This window comes from Brachyhypopomus gauderio, chromosome 16, assembly GCF_052324685.1.
Source record: "Brachyhypopomus gauderio isolate BG-103 chromosome 16, BGAUD_0.2, whole genome shotgun sequence".
In the NCBI taxonomy this organism is placed as follows: domain Eukaryota; kingdom Metazoa; phylum Chordata; class Actinopteri; order Gymnotiformes; family Hypopomidae; genus Brachyhypopomus; species Brachyhypopomus gauderio.
Window position 1 is genome coordinate 15,814,660 of NC_135226.1, and position 18,578 is coordinate 15,833,237.

At 44.9% G+C, this 18,578-nt stretch overlaps 1 protein-coding gene across 2 annotated transcripts; it reads right to left on the reverse strand.

The window, feature by feature from the left end:
• Positions 1-79: 79 nt before the first annotated feature.
• Positions 80-18,524, reverse strand: LOC143478223 (synaptosomal-associated protein 25). Of its 2 annotated transcripts, none has more exons than XM_076977191.1 (8): positions 13,628-13,768; positions 4,008-4,092; positions 2,783-2,824; positions 1,887-1,935; positions 1,591-1,702; positions 1,325-1,462; positions 835-979; positions 80-737 (listed from the first exon to the last, which is right to left on the reverse strand). In XM_076977191.1, the coding sequence occupies exons 2-8, from the start codon at positions 4,077-4,079 to the stop codon at positions 672-674; spliced, it is 624 nt and encodes a 207-aa protein (XP_076833306.1). In that variant the 5' UTR covers positions 4,080-4,092; positions 13,628-13,768; the 3' UTR covers positions 80-671. The 2 variants fall into 2 exon arrangements, with proteins under 2 accessions (XP_076833306.1, XP_076833305.1); XM_076977190.1 differs by lacking the exon at positions 13,628-13,768 and adding an exon at positions 18,382-18,524 and having other exon boundaries at positions 81-737.
• Positions 18,525-18,578: the final 54 nt, after the last annotated feature.

The following is an 18,578-nucleotide window of genomic DNA, read 5'->3' on the forward strand; positions in this document are numbered from 1 at the left end:
TATGTTCACGTTTTATCCAACAGATGGCACTCGTGAGCGCATATAAAATGAAGCACGATTAAATTTCTTGGAAGTATCAATCCCACTCAAAACTTATATTTATTACAAATACATAACTTGACAAAAATACAAACTGAAAATGGCCCGGCAAAAGAGGGTTTTACCTCTTTTTCATTTTTTTCTTGAAATTATATCTCTACTCCAAAATGTTATTTGGGTAAACACACCAGAACATTAATAATCTTTGAACTTGAATTTTTGTTTCAACCATTTCAAAGAGGCACACAAATACAAACTACACACACAATTGCACTGCTGGTTGTCAAAAATATATGGGTTATAACAAATAACTACACATTATCATTAAGTATCTACAGGATTGTTCTTACATAAAACCCATTCATTAAGAGATACACTGAAGTACAACAAATAAACAGTCCATGTAACAACTAGAGAAATGTAACAACACATGTCTTTATGTAAAGTTATGAACTGAAAAATAAATACAACATTTCTCTACTCATCTTAAATTACAGTTAATATATTTCCATAAGAAATTATTTTACAAAATGAACCGAACATTAAGGGATTTATATTCTTTCCGTGGTGTGTACTCTTTTAGGTGTGTGATATAGGAGACAAAACGAAGGCTTGGCACATCCCCGCTGTGTTTATCTTGCTATTAGTTTGTTGGCCTTCTGATTAGCCTCATTGATGCGAGACTCATTGACATTGGCCTGCGAAAGCAGAAAAAACAGGACGAGAAAACAGGATGAGAATACCGTCTAACACAGTACATGGCTAATGTTAAAATGAAAAGCGAAAGTCACCCACCTTCCCCTGAACGCGGTCAATCTGGACGTTCTGAGTGTCGATTTCATTGCCCATGTCGAGCGCCATGCTTCTCAAGTTGCCGAGAATGCTGCCCACCTGGGCCAAGTTCTCCTCCATCTCGTCCTCCCGTGCATCGTTAGTCACCCTGAGAGAGTTTACATTTAGAGACTACATTTACGTTTTAGATATATAGCAGATGCCGTTGAAAAGAACGACTTTAGTGCTTTGTCTACTCATATAACGTATCCTAGCCAGTACGGTAGGCTATGAATTCAAGATACAGTTGAACAAGAATACTGATGAAAAGCAAGAATCAATGCGAATACCTACAAGAAGATCAAAATAAGAATTAGGTCTATATCAGACAACGAAAAGTGCAATTAACAAACAATACGAATCAAAATGCACTAGAGTTTCAGTTATTTAACAAAACTGAAATTTTCCACAAGTAAGGTTTTTCAGTCTGCATTTGAAAGTCATGTTCTAGGACCTTCTGATATATCCACCACTCATGGTCATTTTCTCTCTCTCGTCCACCACACGGGATGGGGGTTGGTTGGACACCACGCCGTCCTGATTATTACTCCACACCTTCTTGTAAGCTCCACTTGCTTCAAAGTCCTTCAGCCTGAAAAGATTGGCAATAAGACGATGAAATAAAATGATCGATTAATCTGTCTTACTACCTTAAGGTTTAAACTGCGATTTATAACTGACTCGTGTTCAGTGTCTGTACGAGATCTCAGCATCGCTTACTTATCGCAGGAACACAGGCCGCAGCATTTGCCCAGGTCAGTGAGGTTTTTCTCGGCCTCCCTCATATCTTGATTAATCTGGTCTAGTCCTTCTTCAATGCGTTCCAGTTGCTCTGGACAACAGGGCGTGCAATGTGGAATATGCGGGTTTTAACCCAAAACCAAACACTTCTCAAAAAAAGAAATCAAATGGTGTCTGAATGTTAAGGTTCGGTTCATTTGACTGTTGGCTATTACAGTGCACATTACATGACAAGGTGCAAGGACAGATTGAGGGAATAATTATTGTGTTATTACCGCCTTGTTCATCCAGCATGACTAATGTCTTGATTCCTGCATCTTTGCTCTGTTCAAAGCATATTAGAAGCAAGATCAACACAAAAGTACATTAAACTGTACAATAAACATGTGCAGATTATTAGACTACCCTACTACATAACGCATGGATTAAAGGAAGATTAGCAGATTAAACCTCGCATATTCTGCTAGTAATAAAATACAAACAACGAGTAACTGTAAATGAACGATGGATAAACATACTGTGATGTAGAGATGTAAGCATATTACCTATAGTTTAGTATTGTATGCATGTGTTTCTCATTACAATGAAGTGTGGATGCGCATGTGTGTACACATCACAGGTGTTTGCATGTCCAGAAGCTGTGTTTGTGCCCAGGGGCCCAGGACAGATGAGTCATTTTACAGAAAACAAAGAACATGAGCTGTCGTTCATTCACTTTGACTACGGCCACACGTCTGGATACACAAAATCTCATTTCAGAAGAACAGTAATGAACTATTAGAGGCCACACACAGAGGAAAAGGTCACTGGCACTGCCTCTGCTCTCAGACCACTGTAGTACAGTGAAAACAGCTAACGTGCTCATTAAGGCTGGGACAACATTATGGAAAAAATAACAGTCCTGGATTATGAGTAACAATACGTTTAATATTTTAATAAGATAAAAGAATAGTATAAATATATTATATCATAACAAACAGGTATTATTATTCTACTTATTATTTTTAGTCATAATAATAACATTATTATTACTTAAGTAGTAATAGAAGTAGTTGTAGTAGTAATAGTATAGTAGTAGTAGTACTACTAGTAGTAATAGTATAGTAGTAGTAATAATAATAGTATAGTAGTAGTAAGTAGTAATAGTATAGTAGTAGTTGTAGTCTCTCACCTCCTCCAATAGAAGCTTCATGTTTCTGGTGATCTCTAGAGACTAGAAGTGGAAAGAATCAAGAGAGCAATCCAGTGAGAACAATCCTGCATGATCTACTGGGAACCGCTGCTACTGAACTCATCATCTCCTTGACAGGTGCACAGAAGCGACAATAATAATCATGACTTGTTTTATTCTTGGCACTGAAACTGGGCATGTAGCTGGTGCCCGACTACTGGAGCTCAAGCAGGAGATTATAGAGTCTGTGTTATATTCCCTGCTGAGGTCAACGCACACCTGTGGTAACCTTTACTTAATGGGGTTGCAGAGGTGAGGTCACCGCTGCCATAGACTAAGCCCCTGAAAAGGAACGAATGACACTGTAACGTCTACTCCGCCCCAACCTATGTGAGGTCTTCATGTTTCCCTTAGTTTAGTTTTTAGTTGAATCTCCGTAGCGTTCCCCTGTCACGCCCCTTGATCCCGCCGCCCATTATTAGTTCTGATCAGCTCTTTAGGTTTAACTCCTTGATGTGTTTGGTTTATATTCCCGTGTGCCCAGTCCTTCCTTGTGAGTCAATCTGGTGTTTGCTGTTGTGACAGTTTGTATGTTCTGTTCCCTGAATGCGTTTGTTTGTTTACTGTTTGTGCGATAACCCGTTCGTCTTTTGTGTATTCTCTGTCATGTCCGAGAGGTATTAGTCAATGAGTCTGTTGTGCTATCATTCACCCAAGGAGTTTTATCATTGCATTGGCAGTGTTTAGTTGTCTGGAAACTCTCTGTGTGTATGTAAACGTAATGCCTCGCCGTTCAAGAGCGATTCGAGCTGATCTGGTTAGGAGACAGGAGGTAACTCCTGCTCCTTCCAATAAATCTGACTCTCAGCAGCATTTGTGTCCTTCTCCTAGTTCTCATGCGTTACAGACACATGTGCCCAGCTATAATCATCATGAAGGGGGTAAAAAAACAACAGCAACATTATCCCCGCAATGAGACAACAGCGACAATCGGCACATTTTGCAACCTAATTATTGAGGGGCCCTAGTTTATTAATGCTGAACATATGATGCTGTTGAAAAATGAATAGCTGTCATGCTGACTTGCTAAAGAGATTTAACGTTTTAGTTCAGTCTGAAAATGCATTAAGAACACTGAATTTCCATGTGACGGGCAATACGGCTACCATCTTACTGTCAAAGTTGATCAAGGTATGATGCTTAAAACATTCGCCGGTGCCGTTACCTCATCCGTCACCTGATTGGCTCGTCTCTGGAGTTCTTCCACCTCAGATCTCAGGGGGCAGTCGGCAGCCATTTTAGGTTTACAGCTACAGCAAGAAAGAACAGACAAGGGAGGTGAGGTGCAGTTATTCTTAGAGAGGAGGCAACCTTCACCATAGCTCACCCTGTGAGGTATAATTGGCCTGTTGCAACGGATGAGAGCACAGTGTACTTGATAAAGTAAAGACGTAAGTAAACAAGATACCAGCAGGCTCTAAACCTACTGCAGTGTGTGAATCCAATGCAAACAGCAAGACGATGCCTCCCACAACATCCTAGTTGCTATTCATTAATTGCAGAGTGGATAACAAATCCAGCGGCCTCCAGCCGCATCAACGATGGTGACGGTGGTAAATTATAGATCATATCAAAGCTTTTGGTAATCTTAGTGACACAGTGTATGTCGAAAGGGTACATTTAAGAATTTGAGTTACCCAATCAATAGTCATATCAACAGTCAACAGAAGCGACATGTTTGAATAGAACAAACAATACCTATTCAGTAAGAAAAGAGAGAATGTGGTAACTAAAATATTATATTTGAAGCTATTCTGAGGAATTGATAGTCTAAAAAGCAGCTCTTTAGAAAAGGTTCAGAAAGTAATGGCTAAATGTTTTGTTTCATTTTTAAATGAATTTGTGCCTTCCACAATCAAATTAACATCACTTGATAAATCACATATCTAGGTCCTAGTTTATGTGTGAGTGATATAAACGTGTTATACACACAAAATATGTTTTTATACTAGGATATATCAATCACACATAAACCAGGGTAAATCACTCACACATAGACCAGGATATATCACACATAAACCAGGATATATCAGTCACACATAGACCAGGATATATCACACATAAATCAGGATATATCAATCACACATAGACCAGGATAAATCACTCACACATAGACCAGGATATATCACACATAAACCAGGATATATCAATCACACATAGACCAGGATATATCACACATAAATCAGGATATATCATTCACACATAGACCCGGATAAATCACTCACACATAGACCAGGATATATCACACATAAATCAGGATATATCATTCACACATAGACCAGGATAAATCACTCACACATAGACCAGGATATATCACACATAAACCAAGATATATCAATCGCACATAGACCAGGATATATCACACATAAATCAGGATATATCATTCACACATAGACCAGGATATATTTTACTCACACAGGCACACACAGAAGAGCTGGAGATGTTGCCTGCAAATGCAAGTATAATTACTTCATAATTACAGACTAAGGCAACATGCTGACATGCAGAGAGGCAAAATGTGTGCTTAAAAAAGGCTACCTCTACTCAATCCTATTCAACAAATTTAAACATTCTTCAATTAAAGATGTTATATATATATATGTTATTAGATATGCTATATATCTTCATACTACATATTTGTAAAATACATCCGTCTAAACCTAAATCCATCCATCCATCCATCCATCCAGTTTTGGCTAGTGCTGACTACAGTGTTGTGTGTGTTAGAATGACTGCCATTTTCTTTGGGGTATGGGTTTTTTTGGTCGGTGCTTATGGTAGCGGGTTTGTGTGTAGGTTTAGCTAGCCTGTGTTTTGCTTGAACTTAGTATGGCTTTTGTTTGTTGTTTTGGTATTAGTTACTCCTAAAATCCAGATATTGTAAATAGCATACACACACATAATATATACATTAGGGTTGCAGCGGTAACCGGTTTCACGGTATACCACGGTATTAAAATGCACGGTTATCATACCGTGTGCGTTTGCTTATTACCGGTAAAAAGCAAGCCAGCGGAGAAACTGACCCGCGCATGCGCAACTCCGCTCCGGTTCAGCTACTCAGCACACAGCAGTGAGAATGGCAGAAAGTGCATCAGACTTAACACATTTTTTTACAAAAAAAAAAAGCTAAACTAAAATCAGTGGCGAAAATGACGTAATCGCGGTGGCTCCGCCCGTGCGCGAGGGTCTCGCGCGCTGTCGATTCGCGAGGTCGTACACCTCTCGAATTTTGTAACTTTGCGCGCTGCGCCTCAGCGCAATGAACAAAGTCACGTTTGCAGGATTCATACACGTTTAAAAGGTGGAATTAAAACACTTGTACGTCACTTTAAAGGTCCGTTTCAATATTTCCCAGCACCTTAAACTTAATTAAGTTAAATATTTATACATATACTCGAAATAATTCGCTTTTTCATCACATTATTTAATGGTTGTTTATTTCCAAAACGCCCAATCTTAACGTCTTCACGTTCTCTCATGTTTTGTCCTGGAATTAAAAGAGGCTCGTATTTGTTAACGTAAGACAAAAGAACTGTGCGGAGTCGCGTGCTACGGTCACTAGTGAAAGTATAAACCTAGCTTTTTATGGTCATTGCTTTCACTGGATGTGAAAGACGCTATTAATTTACATGCGTTCAAATTCTAACGTACCTGTTTTTGATATGTTAAAACCAGACTCGGTGTGAAAACCTTAAAATAGAAATCTCTATTGTGATGATGTCAGAAATAAATCCTCTCTTCCTGCAGTATCTGGTTATATTCCAACTTGGCAGTACAACGGACGTTTACAACAGTTGTTGATCAGACACTGACCCAGGCTGAGTTTATCAGATATTAAATAATTTAAACTTAAATAATTGTACTGAAATCCATGATTTAGGTTTCTCTAATTTTGCAGTATTTATATAAACATGTGTACAGCTTATTTTTTTAAAGGACACATTTTGTATACAATAGTTCCAGGTTTCTACAATAAATAGTTAATTGAACAAAAATAACTTGTAATTTCTTTAAGGGTCGGTGTATCTTTTAATAATATACAAACTAACTGTGATACCGTGATAACCGTGATACCGCGGTATTTTCTGAGACGGTTATCATACCGTGAAAATCTCATACCGTTGCAACCCTAAAATACATATATAAGTTAATGACTGGATTCATGATGTAACTCAAGTAACATGTGCTTGTCACAAAGCAATTTTTATAACCATATTTATAACCATAACTATGGGCAACACCTTCCCAAGGTGATAGATCTCGAGTCGTAATAATCTTCTTTCTTTTCTTGTGTAAAGCACTTTGAATTGCCAGTGTGTATGAAAGGTGCTATATAAAGAAACTTTTTATGTATGTCATATTTTATATATGTCACGGTGAGGCGGCCCCCTACCGGTCGCCTCCGTCCACAGCGGCTGTTGTTGTTTTGTTGCATTGTGTGCGTCCCTCAGGTGGGCAGAGCCCGTGATCCGTCTCACCTGAGGGTCGTTTGTTTGCCTATATATGTCTTGTCTTTGTACCAGTTGACCGCTGGTCATTATCTCCTTAATTTGGATCTATGTCACGGGTTTTTTTTTGCGCACTTTCAATTAAACCATCCTTTCGCTTCCTTTTTCTTTGCTCACCCTGTCCGTCACTATATATATATATATATATATATATATATATATATATATTAGAGCTGGGCGATATTGGGGGGGGGGGGATTTTGATTTTTTTTCACATTTATGAGTGATTTTGGATTACGATTTTATTAGTTCTTGTATAACAAAAAAATAGCTTAATTTTTTTTGTTTTTATTTTAAATTTAAATGTACATGTGCGGACTGGCGACCTGCCCATGGTGTACCCTGCCTTCGCCCGGAGATGCTGGGATTGGCTCCGGCCCCCCCGTGACCCTGACTAGCGAGATTAAGCGGTTCAGATAATGGATGGATGGATGGATGTACATGTGCCAAAATAGTACAACAGCACCATCAAGAGCTTTTAAACTTATTTATTTTATATTTATTTTCGAGGGATTCAAACGTATTAGAAACCAATATATTAAAAAAAGATTTTTTAACAATAACAAGAATCTCCCATCAATCTAAATATAAAAAAATTATGTACACCATGGCCACATAAAAACATAAATTTTTTAACGTTTCTTGACAAAAGCACAAGCCCATCAACTGTTTCAGGCTTGAGAGATGCCCTCTGGCATGTTACAATGTTTCCAGCTGCACTGAAAACTCGCTCAGAAGGAGCACTGGTTGCAGGAATACAAAGGTATTTCCATGCAAGTTGGCTTGGATCAAGCGTTCAGAGCAATCTAGTGAACTCTCCATTTTGGCCTGCTGCTTTGTTTTAGAATTCTGCGCGCATTGGTCTGTAGGAAGTGTCGTAAACAAGGTAAAAACTGCAATTTTTTGCGTTCGTGTCACTTCAGAAATTAGTAGCATTTTCGGATATTTTTTTATTAAAAAGATAAAATGTCTGTATGTAAAGGTATAAAATCTCGATTACACCATTTTGAAAATCACGTTAAAACTGTCATTCGAATTAACCGAATTAATCATGAAAATCGCCCAGCACTAATATATATACATACACACACACACACACACACACACACACACACACACACACACACACACACACACACACTATACACTGTATTTGCTCACCCAACCAAATTATTGGAATCAGGGGTTCCAATCACTTCCATGGCCACAGTTGTATAAAATTAAGCACATAGACATGCAGACTGTTTTTACAAACATTTGTGAAAGAATGGGTCGCTGTGATAGGATGCCACCTGTGCAAAAAATCCAGTCATGCAATTTCCTTGCTCGTAAATATTCTAGTCAACTGTCAGCTGTATTATAAGAAAATGGAAATGTTTGGGAATGACAGCATTTCAGCCACAAAGTGGTAGGCCATGTTAACTGACGGATCGGGGTCAGCAGATGCCACTGGACTCTAGAGCAGTGGAGGTGCGTTCTCTGGAGTGACGAATCGCACTTCTCCATCTGGTAATCTGATGGACGAGTCTGGGTTTGGCGGTTGCCAGGAGAATGGTACTTGTCTGACTGCATTGTGCTAAGTTTAACGTTTGGTCGAGGGGGGATTATGGTGTGGGGTTATTTTCAGGAGCTTGGCCCTTTAGTTCCAGTGAATGGAATTCTGAATGCTTCAGCATATCAAGACATTTTGGACAATTCCATGCTCCTTTGTGAGAACAGTTTGGAGCTGGCCCCTTCCTCTCTCAACAAAGTCCATAAAGACATGGATGGTGTGTGTGGATGAACTTGACTGGCCTGAGTCCTGACCTCAATAGAACCCGCCGATAGATCATCCTACATCAGTATGTGACCTCATAAATGCGCTTGTGGAAGAATGGTCAAAAATCCCCATAAACACACTCATAAACCTTGTGGACAACCTTCCCAGAAGAGTTGAAGCTGTTGTAGCTGCAAAGGGTGGACCAACGTCACGGATTAGGAATAGGATGTCACTTAAGCTCATATATGAGTCAAGGAAGGTGAGTGAATATAGTGTGGCGTGGTGTGGTAGAAAGAAGTTGCAGAGAAGTCCATTCTCCAAACAGAACAGAGGTTTTATTGTTCTTTGTAATAAAACTGGCACTCACAGGCACAATCAGTATAACTCGAGGCCTAAATGAGGTCCGCCTTGCACATGAAACACAGGGGGAGGTCATGACGACGGCAACGTTACACATACATGGAGGGGAAACTAAGATAATGCACAGGTACACAAAAGGATGGACCGGGGTGACTTAACTAATAAAACACAATAAATAGTCATTAAAAACACTATACAAACATAAACATCGCATAATTAAACACAACAGGGCCGGGGCCGCAAGGGCTCATGGGTAATGGTGTCACCCTCCGGCACCCCCCATTGGCCCGACGCTACACAGCCCCCCCCCAAGAGGTCAGCCGTCCCGGCGACCACACACAAGACAGTCCAGTAGCGTATAAGGGCAGAAACATGGCATCAAACACACAATTACAGCCGTATGAGGCAGATCCTACTCAACGCGCATGTAAAGCGCAAATACAATCCTGGAGGAAAGAAAAAAAAAGCAAGGGCAGTACAACTCAAGACATACGCATGTCGTGTACAAGGCATTAACATGAGCACAGCAGTACGGTAACGTTGTCAAGGTGGCATCAAAAAGATTAGGCATCACCACAATGCACAATAAACACCTGGCACATAACGGACTTGGCATAACAAACAGAGGGAGAACAGTAAATAAGGCAATCAATAGTTACAGACACAATTAAAAATGCGTATATATATATATATATATACATGTACACACATAGAAAGAACAGTCCATAACTCGGCATGAGAATGTTAACAATGCAGTTCACAGAACAATCTATGTCACACAGTCCTGCAGGCGCCGCGGTAGCCTCCGCGTGCGCTGTGGCCTGGCCGGACCGGCCACAGGGGAAGCAGCAGGACCAATAACCGGGGAGACAGGCGGTGAAGAGTCCGGGCAGCGTCCAGCACCCTGCACCTTAGGCTGGTACGGGGCAAGGCGGTCGCGGTGCACCACGAGGCGCCGCCGGCCCCAGCGGATCCGGTAGACCACGTCACTGACACGCGCGAGCACAGTGCAAGGCCCCACCCATGCGGACTGCAGCTTGGGGCACAGTCCCTTCTTTCGACGGGGATTGTACAGCCAAACCTCAGAGTGCACGGGCAGGGGCCCGCCGTAGCAGCGCATGTCATAGGCGCGTTTCTGGCGCAGTCCGGCCCCCGCCTGGCTACCCCTGGCTCGCTTGTGGACGTCGAGTAGTCTTGTCCGCAGCCTAGAAACGAACACAGGGCCAGGTTCAACATTAACATCATCAGTGGGAGGTGCCCCAAATGCCAGGTCCACAGGTGATCGCAGTTCACGGCCGAACATAAGCATGGCGGGGGTGAAACCAGTAGTCTCCTGTAAGGCGGAGCGGCATGCCAGCAGGACGAGAGGCAGTTGTTTGTCCCAGTCACGCTGGTTCTCCTGTGTAGCCATGGCCAGTTGAGTAGCCAGGGTTCGATTGAACCGCTCGACCAGGCCATCACCCTGTGGATGAAGAGGAGTTGTTCGAGTCCTGTGCACCCCCAGCAGGCGGCAAACCTCGGTCATGACGTCCGACTCAAAGTTTCGGCCTTGGTCGCTATGTAGGACCTCTGGGACGCCGAAGCGACAGAAAAACTCATGGAGCAGGGTCTCTGCTGTAGTAACGGCGCTTTGGTCGGGCACCGCATACGCCTCGGGCCATTTCGTGAAGTAGTCCATGGCCACGAGCACGTAGCGGTTGCCCGACTCAGTCACTGGAAACGGCCCCAGTACATCCACTGCCACCCTCTCCATGGGGCAGCCGGATTGCATGGGGTGGAGGGGCGCACGTGAGACTCTCGCCGGTCCCTTCTTGGCAGCGCACGTGTCACAACAATGGACAAACAGTTCAACTCCAGCTCTGCAGCCCGGCCACCAGAATCTCTGTCTCAGTCTGTGAAGAGTTTTTGTGATGCCAAAGTGGCCTGAGCCTGGCAGACCGTGGACAGCCTGCAGAACAGTGTCACGTAGGCCCTGCGGTACTACAGTTTGAGTTAAGCGGCTTCCAGTGCTCGGGTCCTCCCAAGTTCTGTGCAGGACGCCCCCAGCGATTCTCAGGCTGTCCCAGTTGGATCGCAACGCCTTAGCTACGGGTCCCCGTCGTACCACGTCGTCCCAGTCCGGCACGGCGGCCGCCTCCAAAGCGTCCAGCGCCCATGCCAGGTCCGGGTCGGCCCTCTGAGCCGCAGCCAGCTCCGCAGTGGAGATACAGGGTGACACAGGAGGGGCAACAGCAGTCCGGCCCACCGCTGCACATACACCGACAGTTTCTGCCTTTCCCTCAGCGCGCTGGCAGTGCTTGCAATCGTGGGAAGCGCACGGCCGGCGAGACAGTGCGTCAGCATTCCCGTGGATTCTGCCCGGTCTGTGCTCTACCACAAAGTTAAACTCTTGTAGCCTGGCTAACCATCTCGCTAGCTGGCCCTCAGGCTCCCGGAAGTTCAACAGCCATTGCAGTGAAGCATGGTCTGTCCTCAGCAGAAAAGGTACGCCGTACACGTAAGGTCGGAAATGCCAAAGCCCTTCAACCACTGCTAACAGCTCGCGCCGTGTCACACAATAATTTTTCTCAGCTTTGTCCAGGCGGCGGCTGAAGTATGCTATTGCGCGCTCTGAGCCCTCTTGGACCTGTGACAGTACAGCACCCAACCCGTGGTCGCTTGCATCAGTGTCGACAATAAAGCGCTCAGTGGGGGAAGGATAGGCCAGAACAGGCGCACTGCACAGTCTCTGCTTTAGTGTACGGAAAGCACACTCGGCGTCGTCAGGCCAGCTAAATCTCGTTCCGCCACCCCTTGTCAGGTGGTGAAGGGGGGCAGCAATGTCCGCGAAGCCCTTTACAAAACGGCGGTAGTATGACGCGAGCCCGAGGAAACTGCGAACTTGTCGCACCGTACGCGGAGTGGGCCATTCACGGACCGCGGCCGTCTTGCCGGGATCAGTGGCTATGCCCTCTCCGCTGACCACATGCCCGAGAAAATTAATGCGACGCTGAAGGAGGTTACATTTAGCCGGGTTGAGGGACAGATTGGCCTCCTTCACTAAGCCCAGTACCAACTCTAGGTTGGCCAGCGCAGACTCGAAGCCCGTAGCATGGACCAGCACGTCATCCAAATACACCACACATTTACTGCTCGGAACCCCAGACAACACTCGCTCCATTAACCGCTCGAAAGTGGCCGGCGCGTTACAGAGCCCGAAGGGGAGGACCTTGAAGTGCCAAAGACCTGCACCGATCGAAAACGCAGTCTTCTCCTTCGCTGACTCGTCCAACGGGACCTGCCAGTACCCGCTACGCAGGTCCAGGGAGCTGAACCAGTCTGAGCCAGCTAACCGCTCGAGTGTGTCGTCTACTCGCGGCATCGGGTAAGAGTCGAGTTTAGTCACAGCATTTAAACGTCGGTAGTCGACGCAAAACCGCCATGAACCGTCCTTCTTCTTGGCTAGGACCACGGGGGCAGACCATGAACTATTTGAAGGCTCAATTACGCCGGCCGCTGCCATTTCGCGGATTTGGCGTTCGGCTGCCACACGCTTGGTTAAAGGGAGGCGATGCGGTCTCAGGCGGACAGGTTTTGCGTCGCCCGTGTCAATCGCGTGGCTCGCCAGCCCCGTCCTCGAACAATCACGCTCGCTCACAGCGAACAGTCCCCTATAGCGATTCAGCAGCTCGCTGAGTAGCTCGCCCTGCGACGCGGACAGGCCCACGCTACATCTAAGCCACAGCTCATGGACCGGGTCCCCCGGTGACGGAGACAGCATTTCTCGACTCACTGGCACAGCTGATGTAACGCACGAACGTGAGGCTGCATCATCTCCACAGCACACGTCAACTCTTCGCCCGTTTAGCGACAACTCCCCCTGTCTATAGTCGATAACAGCCCCGTTCTTCCCCAAGAAGTCATTACCGAGGATGCAGCGATCAAACACATCCCCGACCCAGAACTCATGCGCCACGGGTCCCTGCCCGAAGTCAAAGGAGACATTGGTGCGCCCTAGCAGCTCAAACCGCTCGCCGGTTACTGATATTAAATTCCCCCGGACCCACTCCACAGCATCGGGCCCCCCCGAGCAATCATTAATCAGTTCAGGCCTAATTAAGGAGACCGAAGACCCCGTGTCAATCAGAGCGGTAACAGAGATATCGCCAAACTTACATGAAATATGCCAGTCACGTTGTCCGGCGATTCTCGAGACAACGAAAGAGGGGTGGCCAGTGAGAACCGGAGTCGCCGCGCCCCTCACCGGGCGGCTCCTTGCTCGTTTCCCGAGCCGTTGCACTGGCTGGCTTTGTGGCCGTGAGCCCCGCAATTCCAGCAGACCAGTCGGTGGCTTGCTTGGCGGTCGTGTGGGCGGGTCTGACGGGGCATCCTGTTAAGGCAGTCACCGGTGAAGATTTGTTCTGCCCTGACGGCCTCGTCCACGGCAGCGTCGAGAGTGGTCGGGTTGTACAGGCGGACGTGTCTCCTCAGCTCAGCCGGCTCCACCGCGCCCAGAAAAAAATCTAGTTCTAACTGCCGTTGGGCCTCGCGTGGGAACAGGGGGTAGGCCAGGCGAACCAACAGTGCCAGCTCCGACGCCAACACTCTCAGGCCTTCTCCCCGAGCACGGCGACGTCCCGCCAAGAGCTGCTTCGCCGTCGACTCGTCCGGTTGCCGCCCGAACCTGCTCCTCAGTGCCGCTTTGAGTGGCGTCAGCGCGTTCCTGTCCTCCGCTGGGAGCCCGACTAGAACCCTGAGCGCAGGTCCCCGTAGCGCCAGGCACAGTTGAACCGCCGTCTCAGCGTCCGACCAGCTTTCGTAGTTGGCGACGGCATCGAGCTGAGCCTCGAACGCTGCCCAATCCGCTTCGCCGTCATAGCCAGGCAGGCTGAGCCGGCGTGTCGGGCCGGTCGTCGCTTCCGTTGCCGATGTACGCGTGGCGGCGGGAGGTAACGTCTCGTGGCGCGTCCCGGCGGGTGGTGGTAACATCTCGTCGCGCGTGTGGCGCGTCCCAGCGGGCGGTGGTAACATCTCGTCGCGCGTGTGGCGCGTCCCAGCGGGTGGTGGTAACATCTCGTCGCGCGTGTGGCGCGTCCCAGCGGGTGGTGGTAACATCTCGTCGCGCGTGTGGCGCGTCCCGGCGGGTGTCGTTCTGCGTCCGAGGGACGGTGGTACGATGTCGCTTGGCCCGTCAAGATGATGTCTGACCGATTTCCTGCCGTTCCTTCGCTTCTCTCTCAGCCCTGCTTCAAGCCGTTCGAGCTCTCCGGAAAGGTGGAATATTTCATCACGGAGAGCCACTTCTGACACCAATTGTGGCGTGGTGTGGTAGAAAGAAGTTGCAGAGAAGTCCATTCTCCAAACAGAACAGAGGTTTTATTGTTCTTTGTAATAAAACTGGCACTCACAGGCACAATCAGTATAACTCGAGGCCTAAATGAGGTCCGCCTTGCACATGAAACACAGGGGGAGGTCATGACGACGGCAACGTTACACATACATGGAGGGGAAACTAAGATAATGCACAGGTACACAAAAGGATGGACCGGGGTGACTTAACTAATAAAACACAATAAATAGTCATTAAAAACACTATACAAACATAAACATCGCATAATTAAACACAACAGGGCCGGGGCCGCAAGGGCTCATGGGTAATGGTGTCACCCTCCGGCACCCCCCATTGGCCCGACGCTACAATAGTATATATATGGAAGGAAGGTGAGTGAATATAGTATATATATATTTATATATATATTGTCACATCACACAACCAACTGGACTCAAATACCCAGAATTCCTCACTCTCGCCAGCCCAAAGTGCCATAATAAGATCATCATCACCGGATTATTGATTTCACCTGCAAGTCTGTCCCTCTGTTATTTAAGCCCCTTTCCCTTTTCATTAGTTGCGAAGTATTGCCTCAGTTCTCATGTGTGCATACCAAGCGTTTCCACGGCTACAGTTCTGGTTTCGACTTCTGCTTGTGTCCTGGTATCTCGTTCCTAGCCTGCTCCCTCGGATTTGGTTGCCTGATACTCCTGCCTGTTCCCGGAGTTCTGTGTCATCAGGACTACTTTATGTTTCTGTGTACCTATTAAAAGACCTGTTGATCTGCACGCGTCTCTCCGACTTTGTATCGTTACAGATATATATATATATATAATGTATGTATGTGTGTATATATATATATATATATATATATATATATATATATATATATATATATATATATATATATATATATATATATATATATATACAGTGAGTCCAAGAAGTATTTGATCCCTTGCTGATTTTCTTCGTTGGCCCACTAATAAAGACATGATCATTCTATACTTTTAATGGTAGATGTATTCTTACATGGAGAGACAGAATATCAAGACAAAAATCCAGAATATAATTTTAAATAATATATTTTAATTAATTTGTATTTCAATGAGGAAAATAAGTATTTGATCCCTCTTGCCAAACACACTCAATACTTAGTGGCAAAGCCTTTGTTTGCAAGCACAGCGGTGAGACGTTTGTTGTAGTTAACCACAAGTTTAGCACACACACTAGGGGGAATTTTGGCCCACTCTTCTTTGCAGATCCTCTCTAAATCATGAAGGTTGGTGGGCTGTCGCTTGGCAACTCTGACCTTCAGCTCCCTCCATAGATTTTCGATCGGATTGAGGTCTGGCGACTGGCTGGGCCACTCCATGACCTTAATGTGATGTGTCTTGAGCCAATCCTTTGTTGCCTTTGCTGTATGTTTAGGGTCGTTATCATGTTGGAAGACCCAACCACGGCCCATTTTCAGATCCCTGGCAGAGGGGAGGAGGTTGTCCCTCAGGATTGTGCGGTACATGGCTCCATTCATCTTCCCAGTGATGCGGTGTAGTAGCCCTGTACCCTTGGCAGAGAAACACCCCCAAAACATTATGCTTCCACCTCCATGCTTGACGGTGGGCACAGTGTTCTTGGGGTCATAGGCAGCATTTTTCTTCCTCCACACATGGCGGGTGGAGTTGAGGCCAAAAAGTTCAATTTTGGTCTCGTCTGACCACAAAACCTTCTCCCAATAACTTGGTTCATCTTTCAAATGATCATTGGCATACTTGAGGCACGCCTCCACATGTGCTCTCTTCAGCAGGGGTACCTTTCGGGCACTGCAGGATGTGAATCCATTGTTGCGCAAAGTGTTGCCAATTGTTTCATTGCAAACTGTGGTCCCAGCTGCCTTCAGGTCATTTGCTAACTCCTGCCGAGTGGTTGCAGGACGATTTCTGACCGTTCTCAGCATCATTGCCACCCCACGAGGCGAAATCTTCTTTGGAGTACCAGGGCGAGGTCTGTTGATTGTCATGTTATACTCTTTAAACTTTCTGATAATTGCACCAATAGTTGTTACTTTCACATCCAACACCTTACTAATCTTTTTGTAGCCCATTCCAGCTTTGTGAAGGTCAACAATTCTGACTCTGAGGTCCTGTGACAGCTCTTTGGTTTTACTCATGTTGGAGACGTTGGCTGTGTTCGAAATAGACTACTACATACTGGATACTGCATACTGGACTCAGTATATACTGGATACTGCATACTGGTCCTCGTAGTAGTATGTAGTACAGTTTCCAGTATGCGACAAAAGCAAAGCACACTACGGGGTCACGTGAACGTAGCGTTGCATGATGGGATGCAGTACACCACGAAGACAGCTCTGTTCGCGTACTGGAATATTTTTCGGAAGTAGTAGGTCATCCGGGTATGTTTCGCGTACTGGAAATTTTCATTTTGGTCACATACTGCATACGACATACTGATTTGGGGCTCGATCAGTATGCCAGTAGTATGTAGTAGACTATTTCGAACACAGCCTTGAAATCTGTGTGATCTGTCTGATTCTGGGGACAGGTGTTTTTCACACAAGTGATTAGTGAGAACAGGTGGCTTCAGGTCAGGTAACAAGTTGATTGGGAGTGTCTAACTGGTCTGTAAAAGCCAGAACTGCTAATGAATACTAAGGGATCAAATACTTATTTCACTCCATGAAATACAAATCAATTAATATATATTCCTTAGATTTATTTTCTGGATTTTCTTTTTAATATTCTGTCTCTCCATGTAAGAATACATCTACCATTAAAAGTATAGAATGATCATGTCTTTATTAGTGGGCCAACGAAGAAAATCAGCAAGGGATCAAATACTTCTTGGACTCACTGTATATATATATATATATATATATATATATATATATATATATATATATATATAATGTTTGTTTTATTTATATCAGCAGTTTATTTATATCCCCCCCTTTTTGGGGGAATCTGTCCATTGATATTAATGTACACATATCAGTCATGAAGCATTTTATAATGTATTGTAAAATGTCCCTCATACAATAACTGAAAAGGGCACGACGCATACACGCGAGTGTATGGAATTCCCCGGGGTATTTCAACTCACTGTATAATTTATTAGACCAGCCTGCACGTGGGTTTTAAAACAACAGGTGAAGCGATGCTGAAACACTGTGAATAAAGACTGTATGGATGAACATCTTCAGAATAAACACTCTTTTAACTTGAGATGATTGATATAGCGCAGCTAAATAACACTCCAAAGTCGCTCATACGTAGACAAACGTACAAAGTGCTCATTCGAATTTGTGGCAAAATCAAGAGGATGCCAATAGTTTTGACGTCAATGTATCATCCGTACGCACACTACGCAAAGTGATGCCTCATATGTATCCTAATAAAACGTTTCTCAAGAGTTTGAATAATTTGCAATAAAGATAATGCCACATAGCCAGCCATGACCTACTATATGTAGATTCTCTTTGCATAAAACGCACAGTAACGCGCAAGGACTACTAGAAAATACTTTCTGTATACAACTTTTATAAAGCCGCGATAATACATAATAATGAATGGTTTACCTCTCGGAAATGTAAAACGACGGGTTTTCCGCTCTTCTTTCTTACTTGCCCTTGCAGACAAAGCAGCGGTTCACTTACGCGCCCACAACACCTGTGTTTGCTCAGTGATCTGATTTTAGCATCGTCTAGTCCGCGGAAGCTCCGACAGGTTATTACGTCTCGGGTAAATCTAAAGCCACGCCCCTCTGTCGGGCCGT

What these genes read in the sequence shown, in the direction of transcription:
- LOC143478223 (XM_076977191.1), bottom strand. Translation starts at nt 4,079, where the DNA reads ATGGCTGCCGACTGCCCCCTGAGATCTGAGGTGGAAGAACTCCAGAGA. An exon ending in TGAAGCTTCTATTGGAGGAG is followed by an intron (nt 1,936 to 2,782) that starts GTGAGAGACTAC and finishes TGCTTTGAACAG; the next exon opens with AGCAAAGATGCAGGAATCAA. An exon ending in CATGCTGGATGAACAAGGCG is followed by an intron (nt 1,703 to 1,886) that starts GTAATAACACAA and finishes CCTGTTGTCCAG; the next exon opens with AGCAACTGGAACGCATTGAA.